The sequence below is a fragment of the Hesperophylax consimilis genome, chromosome 5, assembly GCF_061612785.1.
Source record: "Hesperophylax consimilis isolate HC1 chromosome 5, BYU_Hcon_1.0, whole genome shotgun sequence".
Lineage (NCBI taxonomy): Eukaryota > Metazoa > Arthropoda > Insecta > Trichoptera > Limnephilidae > Hesperophylax > Hesperophylax consimilis.
In genome coordinates this window covers 901382-912444 of record NC_142840.1, presented here as the reverse complement: position 1 = coordinate 912444, position 11063 = coordinate 901382, and the positions used below count along the sequence as shown (strand labels likewise).

At 34.2% G+C, this 11063-nt stretch overlaps 1 protein-coding gene across 1 annotated transcript; it reads right to left on the bottom strand.

The window, feature by feature from the left end:
• Positions 1-1992: 1992 nt before the first annotated feature.
• Positions 1993-10647, bottom strand: LOC149423398 (nose resistant to fluoxetine protein 6-like). The gene is made up of 12 exons (XM_089632232.1): positions 10522-10647; positions 9316-9397; positions 8001-8212; positions 7586-7705; positions 6815-6955; positions 5758-5918; positions 5468-5636; positions 4788-4981; positions 4482-4611; positions 3160-3349; positions 2310-2452; positions 1993-2103 (listed from the first exon to the last, which is right to left on the bottom strand). Exons 1-12 carry the CDS (start codon positions 10645-10647, stop codon positions 1993-1995), a joined length of 1779 nt encoding a protein of 592 aa, XP_089488358.1.
• Positions 10648-11063: the final 416 nt, after the last annotated feature.

Sequence of the window (11063 nt, the reverse complement as noted above, 5' to 3'; positions counted from 1 at the left end):
AATAGTAATAAAAACTTATTTTTCATTACATGTGTTGTCTTAGTAGGTAAACAATTTTTCTAAACTTTTTCCTTTAGTGGAATTTAAAAGTATTGTAAGTTAATATTAATTGTTTATTGATTTAATCCAAAGAATTTCTAAAAAAATAACATTGCAACTAAAAATAACATTCTCTTTTGGAGTTCAATTTGTTATTTTTGAACTACAATTTGTCCAATTATTTTGTATTTTTATTATATGTGTTTAAAGTATTGAAATCAATAATATGCAATACCTAGCACACATGTTTTTTTTACTATTTCAAAGCATTTACAACATTTCAATTAACAAAAATGAAGAAGAATTTCATTTTAACAATTAGTCGCAAAATGGTTGAACGCCGTGAACGGTGTCGCGCCAAATCATCAAAATCCGCCACTGTGCGGCGTTACCGCCGTGACCGCCCCGTGGCTGCCGTGGCCCCCGTGGCTGCCATGGCCGCCATAGGCCCGCAAGCTCCGCTCGGACGGTGCATCCGCTGCAGCCCACGCGTGTGCCTCTGACGTCACATACCCACGCAGCCGTGTGTGGCCTGCGCGTGGCCGATATGTATGGCAGCGCATTGTGAACGAAGCTAAAGCCAAGTGAGAAACGTAGCCGTGCGCAGCTATCTGTGGCCCGCCTAAGTCTGGCTAAGTCCATTGGCTAGAAGAATAATCGGAATCATTTGGACTCCGATTATGGACAAAGACATCAATCCACATTTTCAGTTTCGTGTTGGGAATTGTGAGCTAGGAAGTAAAAAAGTACTTATTTAACATTGCATAGGTAGGTACCTACTCTAAGTTTTGTTCGTTGTTTAATTCACCCACTTCGTGCCTTCGTGTAATGTTGATAAATCATTGCATTCGCATTGGATTCAGAGATGTCATCGGAATGTTTTTGCTTTGTTTCATCTATTCTGATGTTGAAATCGTTCTTGCCTGTAAAGAAGTCAAAATGTAAAAAAAATCACAACGTCTTCCAAATTTTGAAAATCAATATTAAAACATAGTTTGTATAATGTTTAATTTCCAAATGTAGTACCAACAATTTTAGGACGTTAACTTTTCACTAATCTTTAAGGTTAGAAAACAGAAAAAATAAATGGTAAATTTTGGATAGGGCCGGACACGCTTATTACGAATAATTTTTAGAAAAAAACTTTATATTCGCCTTAATTACTATAAAAGAAAACTTTTTGAATTCGGGCGACGGAAAATTATCCATTTTGATTTTCAATTGCGTAAAACCAAAATTCACTTCGCGAATCGATGTGGCGACAACGCGCCGCCATTAGGAACGCACTGTTTGTTGGTATCACTGATGCATTAACAAGAGCTAAATACGACCGTTGCTATCTTCGTGGGATACCGAGGTTTGTCTAGCATGGTTTGTGATACAAAAAAAAGTGCCCCTTAATAACGCCTGCTCGCGTCAAGGCAAGAAAAACATCCCAGTTTTCAAGTAGTTTACCGGCTACGCTAGGTTTGTGTAACATGGTTTGTGATACAAATCCATTTGTACTCCACGAAGTTAGCCGTAGTCGTATCTACGCAATGTATCAGGGATACCAACATAACAGTGACGTACCTAATGGCAGCTGATTGTCGCCGCATCGATTCGCGAAGTGAATTTTGGTTAACGCAATTGAAAATTAAAATTCATAATTTTCCTCCGCCCGAAATGCAAAAAGTTTTCTTTTATAGTAATTAAGGCGAATATAAAGTTTTTTTCTAAAAAATATTCGTAATAAGCGTGTCAGGCCCTATCCAAAAATTACCAAATAAATGTATTTTACCCGTGGCTGTAGGGAGTGCAGGAAAGTCATTGCTGACTTTGATATTTTCATTCGCTTATTAGTACCGACAAGCATTCTATTTGGAAAATTGGGTTTGTAATACATTTATTACCTGTAAAAGTTTATCTTTCTCGTTTCTTTTAATATTTCAGCCAAATCTTGATAAAATGTGTTTACTCATTCTTACCTTGCAATACTTTACACATATTAACGAAGGGCATCTCTACCCAAAGTGCCAATACAGCTGATATTAATAGGATGGATCCGATTTCAGTGATGTCAAACTAAAAATAATTTTGAAAAAACCACATTAATTTTTTCATTAAAAAAACATTTTGTGCTTGTAAAACTTGTCGTTATCGGACACTTAAAATATGATTGCCCTATGCCAAAAATGTACATCAGAACTAATAAAAATTTAATCAATTAATAGATGTATAATGTGTTATGTATGCAAATAATGAATGAAGTAGAATAAGTAGTACCTTACCATCATGTGCGGTTTATAATATCCCGAGTATTTTTGACGGCCAACGTTGTAAAAGAATACGGGAAACTGCGTCAAGTAAACTCCGTAAGAAATTTTGGAGAAAATCCTAAAACCGCGCCAAGACAGGAAGTCTCCAAACCATCCTGAAATATCACAATAAGAGATTTTACCATTCTACCCATTTGAGGGAGAGCCCGTCCTTGGAAGTTTGTCATAATAGAAAAGACAATAGCATTAAATGATATTTAATCTTCCCTCTGATCAGCTTTTAATTAATGTCTTTCAGAAAAGGCGTTCAATCACATTACAACATTTATTTTTTGGAATAGCTTAATAAGTAAAAACTCAAATTGTAATATTTAATTATTGAAGACAATATTAGCGGTTCCTAAACGAAAATCTGTAACAGAAAAAGATACAATCACATCTAGGACTCGAACTCAGGACCCTTGGCGCCCGGAACCTCGGGAACCCGTGGCACCGCTCTACCAAGTTTATTCGCTCAGTTGGTAGAGCGGTGTCCCTGCAAGGCAAGGGTCCTGAGTTCGAGTCCTAGATGTGACCGTATCTTTTTCCGATTTTTCTATTTCAGATTTTTGTTTAGGAACCGCTAATATTGTCGTCAATAATTAAACATTATAATTTATTTAAATTGTTGGTAGTTAAATAGAAATTCCATTAAAACAAAATTTTATGTATGTATTTCCCATCATGAAACTTCGAAATGCCAAAATATGAGAAGATGCCATATTTTTCAATAAGAAAATATAATTAACCATAAGCGTTTAAACCGGATAGTAAAAAGGAAGTGATTACTCCGTCTTTTAAGAATTAGAGAAAGAAAACATACCAGCACATGAATTGCTACATGTCCATAAGCACCAACATATAAAAAGTCCCCAGGATATTGGTGAAAAGGCTCCATAAACAGCAGCCTCCAACTTGTCGTATTCGTAGGACCTGAGGCCCATATGCCACGGGCCAACCATAGACATCAGTCCCAAACTAATGGAGAGAATCCATCCTATGGTAACTTGAATCTGTTAAATAAGAAAGTGTAGTATTCTTTATTCAGAGTGGAATAAAGCAGATTGAATACAGTATTGGATAATTTTAAGATTATTGCAAATAAAAAGATAGTTCTCATTGGCGTCCGTATCTCTATGTAGTGTAAAACTGTCCTAAATGACAAACAGTAAATTGTCCATTAATATGCTCAGTCCATTTTAAATTTTGATCAATTTTTACACCTAGGTAAGTTACATGGCCAACGTTTTCCAATGTAAGACAATTATTACAATCTCCAATTAAGTGATGGGAGCAATAAATTTATAGGTTCAGGTTTCCTTATTGTTTTGTGTATTTTTATTTTGAAAGTGATAAATTTGGTTTTATTATCATTAAGTTTAAGTGAGTGGTAGTCTCGCCATTTTGTGATTCTGTTTAGTGTGTCTTCTGATTTTCTAAATATTTCTGCCCAATTATTCCCAGTTATTAGAAGAACCTTATCAACCGTAAAACTGATGATTTCACCTTCACATTGTATGTGGAAATAATGTAAGGACGGGTTGTTTCGGAGGATTTGAACAATTCATCAAATTTCAATGTTGATTTCCGGGTTCTGTGAAAGTCCTATTCAAGTTCTGTTATTATATCAGCATAGGGTAGTTGCTTGACAGAACTGAAATAAAAACAGAACTTGAAAATATCTTTCACAGAACCTGAAAATGAACATTGAAATTTGAAGAATTGTTCAAATTCTCCGAAACAACCCGTCCTAAATTAAGAAGAGTATTTTGAATTTTACATCCATAAACTCGCTGGCAATATTGTATGTTTTACTGTTTGCTTTCTTTTCGAAGAAAATTTTCATTGGATCACTGTACCAAAAATACCTATAACTGCACACTAAAAAACAAGGTAGTATAATATAATATTTATCTAAATTTAAAACTGGGCCGTATGCTTAGCATATTTACACTTAACAATAATACTCGGTTTGTCGTTTAGGACTAATTTCCTTTATTAATTTAACCGGAAAACATATATTTTTTTAATATTTCTAGTAGGTATAGGGAATGATAATATACGATCCTAATGAACTACAATATGAAAAAAAACTATAAATGACATTTATGACAGTTTTACACTAGATAGACAGTAGGTGCTTACCTTGTTCAGTTGAATATGACTATTTTTAAGAGACATGAAATAAGCTAGGCCGACTCCCATCAGATAAATTGTTAAGCGATGTGTTGGAAGAATGTAAGATAATGTAGCGGTGTCAAAAAATTTTGTGATTCTGAAAACATAAACAAGTCAATATTAAAGTAATTACACTTGAACCGAATACTTATTAGTGTGATTAATTATTTCTTCTGACATGGTGTTCCAGGCCATCCCTTCCAGACCTTCGAGAAGGTTATTTGTTACTGTTTACTGTTTACTGTTACGTAGCATAATGAAAACAGTTCTTACGGCATTCCATGGTAAATCACCATTGACAGCTCCTTAGCCATAGTAACCCAAAACCGTAACCCCGTAGACAATGAGGCCATGACCAGCAAGGCAATGGTTCCCCTGGATCCTGACCGCCAAAGCAAGCCGACAACTACTGCAGTAAAGATGAATAGCTGCATATCTATTGCCAGCTGGTGAGTATGTGTTAGGCACTAAAACAAATAATTAAATTGCAAATGAACAACAATTTTTAAGATATTTAAAAAAAACTGACGATTCACTAAAATTTATTTGATCTTTACCTTATTTTAATTTTATGTGAAACTGCACAAGAGTCCCAACGGCTCCCAACCGTTTGGAGCCAGTGAGACTATGGCATACTCAGATTGAGGATGGTATACTCCAATTGAGGATGCCATAGTCTCACTGGCTATTTAGATCTGGTCACCAAACATGGCCAAAGCCTTTTCAGGCAACATTTCAATTCTGAATGGTGGTCTTACACCAGGGCGATAATAAGAGTATCTTCCACTCTGGAACGTGCAGCAAATATCCTTTATATTATTTTAAATGAGTAATTTAGGAAATAATCAAATAAAATTTACTTGCACATACCGGAATTTGAACCGCGACCTCCAGCTTGCTAGTTGAGAGCCTTACCTATTAAACCTTTTCTAAAAATATTTAGTAATTCTTACCATGGTTTCAAACCCCATAAGGTTGTGTATAAAGAAAAAGTTTCTCCACATATTCCTCTTGCATAATCTTGAGTGTTCCGTTACAACCATATCCCATAATGGTCCACTTCCAAGATCTGGCAGAATGTACGTACAGAACAATATGACACAAATTAGCATTGGCAAAATTCTGTAAAACCAAACAAACAATACTTGAATTTCATGATGCAGATAAATTGTATTATTATTATTTTGATAGATTATAATGCATTGAATTTATATATTTCAGTGGTTATAATTGTTATAACAACCTGAAAACTCTATTGAGAAGTTTTTGTTTAAAATGTATATTTCCCGCACGTTTAAGATCTCTGAGAAAAGCTGTGGCTGTAAGAAAACCACTTATCAGTAGGAAAGAATCTGTGTAAATTATAGCCGTCCTTCCTATTATGGCCCACGGCATACTTAGAACCTGCAAAAAAAGGAAAAATCGAATAAAATCGTCAACCAAAATTACCCTTAAGAGGAAGCTACAAGCCGAAAATTCGTACATTCTTGGTATACCTTATAATGTATATAATAGACATTAAAATCGCTTGGCAAACGGAGTCTAAAAACGTTCTATTTCAAGCACAAAACTGTTTTTTTTAAATATATTTTGTAAATAATTTTATAAGAAAGCAAAAAAATTAGTCAAGTGAAACTGTCACAGACAATCTTAGCTATAATACTGTATTTTTTAAAGTTGTTTCCTTAACGCATCCATACATTTCTATTGAAAAAAATTTAAAGTAGTTTATAAAAAATGTAAAATTTTTGTTGAGTAATTTATTTTTTGTTTGTATTCTGCTCAAGCGAAACGATAGGAAAACCTTCAATTTATCTAAAGCATATTTTGGTATTCATAATGTACACCAATTCGTTATAAAGATTAATCAAAATAGTGATTTAGCATTATGCTTCGCCTTAAATTCATTTAATTACCCTTACTTTTGATAAAAATCAATCTTTTCTTGAAAATATAACCATGAAATATATAATAAACATTCAGATTCAAATATAAAATTAATGATTAATTTGTATTCGTTATAGAAATATTAGACCACTCGCTGGCACAAAAAAGTTTGTAATATGCGAATTCGGAAAATCACAGAAAAGTTACTAAATACCTAGAGCAGACCCGTGAAAATTAACGGGATTATCATGAAATAAGTATTTAAATAAAAAACATAAGTATGTACAAAAATATTTGGTCTGGTGATAATTGGAATAAAAAAAATAGTAAACGATTATAGTTTTATGACAAGGTGCATTTTAATTAGTGTTCAATAAAAACATTTAAAAAATGAGATTTCGAGTTGGACTTACCTCAGCCATTGCAGTCCTATTTACGTAAGGATTGAAGAATAATGCCAAGGATTTATGGCTCAGCAAAAGAGCCAGAACGTTTAGTGCCCTCGCCCCGTCGACTCCTCTGATTTCTTCCTTCAGCGATGTATCCATTAAAGTCTTGAAGTTTTTCCGAAATGAGAATCCCATTATTATTTTCCGGAATTTTCCAACCTCCCCACTCAGATTTTCGCATTCCATTGGTGACAGAGACACAATCATGATTAGCGCAGTAACCAGCCCGAAAAGAAACCTTCAATAAAATGTTTAAATACTAGGGTCTTACTAATTAAATATGTAGGGTTGGAGGAAGGGGTAGGTATATAATAATAATATAAGCAAAATCGGTAGGTGACAAATATTTAAATGAAATGGTTTTTGGTTCAAAGTGTTTTTTTTAAACATTAACTCCACACAGGATTGACAGGATGTCAGTGGCTCTGTGTGGGGTATTTTAAAAATAAATAAAGAAGAGGAAGTGCTAAAAGCTCGCCATTTGGAGTGACCCGTGGAAGAGGTGTTGGTCATCTAATGAATGGTTCCCGGGGCGGCGGTACCCATACTCGCCACCCAAATTATAAATTACGATTAAGTCTATTATCTAATAACATTATATTTTTATCGACGAAGTTATTATTTAGATGTATTATGTTTATGTTCATCCAAGTACACTTACACAGTAAAAGTTTTCCCTGTATTGTAATCAACACTGTCCTCGATTATGACTGTCATTTTCTCGTCTACATGTACATTTTTAGTCATTGGCTGAAGGTTTTTTTCCAGAGTTGTTTGCAGGTCCTTAGCAGAACACGATGATGGAAGGCATACGCCCCAGTAGATGCTGGAAACCTTCGGTACACGGTGCCCTAGCTGAAAAAAAAGTTGTAGGTATGTGTTTGTTGGAAATATTGTTTTCTAAACAAGAGACTTCAAGCATTCAGTCATTGTGATTTCGTTAACAAAATCATAATCGTTATGACATATCAATTTCCAAAAGGTGAAGATATTCAATGCAGTTCAGAAAATAGTCATGTCCTGATAAATTTCCCGATTAGCACACTATGTATCGATTTCTCAGTCAACCAACGTGTAGGATCGTGTTACAGTTTTTTAGTGCGTAAATGTATTATGTAAATAAATTTATATGAGCCTTGCAAGTAATTACATCTGTACTATTACTGGAAATCCATCTGTGTGCATGTATGAGCGAATCAGCTTCCTCAGAGAGACCGAGTGTTTCAAGGAAAACGTCCAAAGAAGCAAGGAAGTATTTCCCTTTTACTGGTTTTCTGACGCTGAGACATTCGTCAAAGTCCCCAAACTGATTCACATTTCCACTGAGTAGTCCTGATGGTATCTTGGCTGTGGCATCGATCACTGGAATACATATAAATAATATATAAATAATAATAACTAATGGTGAAAGTTTAAATTGAAACATATAAGACATTCAACAACGAAGTCCTATGAATTCTTCGGACATTTGTTGGCATTACTTAAAATAAATACATTTCTCGGTGGTGTAAAACAGTTAAGTTGCGTTAGAACGTGACGGGAATATAAGAGGGGTGTAATTATTGTAAAAACATGCTATCGATTGTTTGGAAGCATATTTGCAAGGACGGTAACTATTTACACATAAACGACACGTCAACCTATTAAACAATACGTTATTTTTCTAAAAAAAATTATTTAGAATTAATATTTCTTTTTCACAAATTCACATTTTTGTTCACAATCCCTGTAGATAAGTGCATTGCATGAAATGATGAGTTATTAATAAATAAACGATTTTTTATAAATAGAGTCAGGTTACTTATAGGTTGTAAACAAAATAATGTGTGTTAATCTAGAAGCTGTAAATGCATCGGTAAATTAAATTGTAGATCAATAAAACTCTAAAAGTTGGTATCAACAATTCATTTATTAATGAAAAATGTGTTAATAATCTGAGTGATCGTAATGATCGGTATAAATAAACACTCGGGTGCAAGTCTGCCAGATCAACTACTCGTAAATTATTCTAGAGTAGTGCCATTCGATTTCAGGATTACATTATGTTTGACACCTGATTGAACACAAATATCGACTCGGGCACATTAATCATAAGCCCTTGCGTTAACTGCACTTAATTGTGGAGTAATTACTAGCAGTTACTAGTTACTACTCGGTTTCGCCCAAGTTTCAAAACTTTTGAAATTTATCACCGAGTCATATTTTACAATGGTTAGGTGGCTATTTCCAGGCTCTATAGCTCACGATTCAAATGATTTTATTACACGATTAAAAGGGATATGTTATTATCATATTGCATATGATCATATAAAAAAATCTAACAATTTCAAACGGTTATCACTTGATGTTATGCCCGCCACTAGTCCGTTTTCTTAACTTTCCAAAGAGTCTTATTATAATAGTCATCCATTTATCGTCCCATTTCTTAGAAGAGCTAAGCAAAGTAATGTTTCATATTTACTTACTTTTCAACGCCCATAACTGCTTATTCTCAACCGAGGAAATAAGAAAGAACGTATCTTTCATGCATTTTTCTCCAACATTTTCCTGAGGTAGAAAAATCATGTGATAATTTTTCCACGTGTCAAAATAAGATTGAAACTTATGAAGTTTGAGCTCATCATTGAAAGCTTTTTCATCTCTTCTGCTTTGATCTGTATCAGTGATATTTTGATTATGTATTTTGCATGTCAAAATTTCAGTCTTTTCTCGAAATTCATTTAGGTAAAATGGTACATCACAACTGTTACTAAGTAAAAACTGTTTAAAAACATAATCACTTTTTGTTACAAAACTTGTTTCATAACCACTCACGAAAGATTTTCTGAAAAATGTAGGACTGGCGCAAAATATAAACGAAAATATAACGGATATTTTAATCATTTTAGTATATATTTTACGATGGTGCAAAGTGTCACATTGACAACTGAACGTAAATCGATTGGTGCAGTCCTTATAAACCCGCGCTACTCTCAATGACCTCTAAGAATTTTCCTGTATTGTTTTAAACCTTTTTCGCTATTAGTGTGAATGCACGTTTCACCATTGACATACTTTGTTCCTACAACAATAGCCCGACACGCTATTTATCTCGAAATTATTATGGGTTAGTAAACTCTGAATGATTATACTGTATTTATTCACACTATTTTTTTCACTAAACACCTGCCTCAGTGACGTAAAAAGGATGTGTAATCTAAAATCCACAGAAGGGTAATTTTACACACCGTTAAAAATATAAGGAAGACTTGTATTTTTTTCCAATTCTGATCAATGTTCTAAAAATGTGTATCATTCATAATTATTGCTTTTAAAGTCTATAACTGGCTTTATGACGTAGAAAACGCCACTGGCTGGTAAGACGGCTGTCACCGACGATAGAAATAAAAAATACACATATTTTGATTCGTTATAGAAAATTTGGCATCCACATAAAAATAAAATAAAAATGCCGTATTATGCTCAGGACGGCATAATACCCCAAAAATAAAGCACACTAATGATTTTGGCCGTGAGAATCTCAAATCAAAAATGCCGCATTATAATATATTTTTCTTAAATTTTATCAGTAATAAAAGAGGTAAAAATACCCTGTCAGAATAAGGGAATGGGCGCTTTTAAAATTCGCACGGCAACGGCACGGTGCGCGGCGACGGCAACCACAACGGTACGGTGCGCGGAGACGGCAACCGCAACGGCACGGTGCGCGGCGACGGCAACCGCAACGGCACGGCGCGCGGCGACGGCAATTGCAACGGCACGGCGCGCGGCGACGTCAACGGCACACTGAATTTCATTACTAATACATACGTGTGAGGGAGTGGATGATAATGATTGCAATTTTTCTATAGGGGAAGTAGACATAAACATTATTTGATGTCATTAGTTATAAGCATTAGTCGTAGGTCACTAACTATAAGTTTTAGATGTAAATTATCAGTCATTATGAATCCTAGGTATGATCCAGTTATATTTATTATTCAATAAATATATTTGAAAAGAGTCCTTGAGGTAATTTTTCACGAAAAAAACGCCATATAAATCAGCCAAATATTATTAAAGAGTTGCAGTATTATTGAGACGAAGAACGTATCTACTCTGTGTGGGAGTAGGAGGAATTTTAAAAGCGCCCATTATACATATACATATATTTTTTTTATTGTTAATATATTTTTGAGAAACTAATGGTCAGAAAAAATTAGAAAGAGACACG

Bases quoted from the DNA above. Each gene is read 5' to 3' on its own strand.
- LOC149423398 (XM_089632232.1), bottom strand. From the start codon at position 10,647: ATGAAATTCAGTGTGCCGTTGACGTCGCCGCGCGCCGTGCCGTTGCAA. The intron at 5,637-5,757 runs GTTGTTATAACA...TTGGTTTTACAG, and splicing joins CTTCTCAATAGAGTTTTCAG to AATTTTGCCAATGCTAATTT. The intron at 2,453-3,159 runs GTATGTTTTCTT...GTGATATTTCAG, and splicing joins ATGTAGCAATTCATGTGCTG to GATGGTTTGGAGACTTCCTG.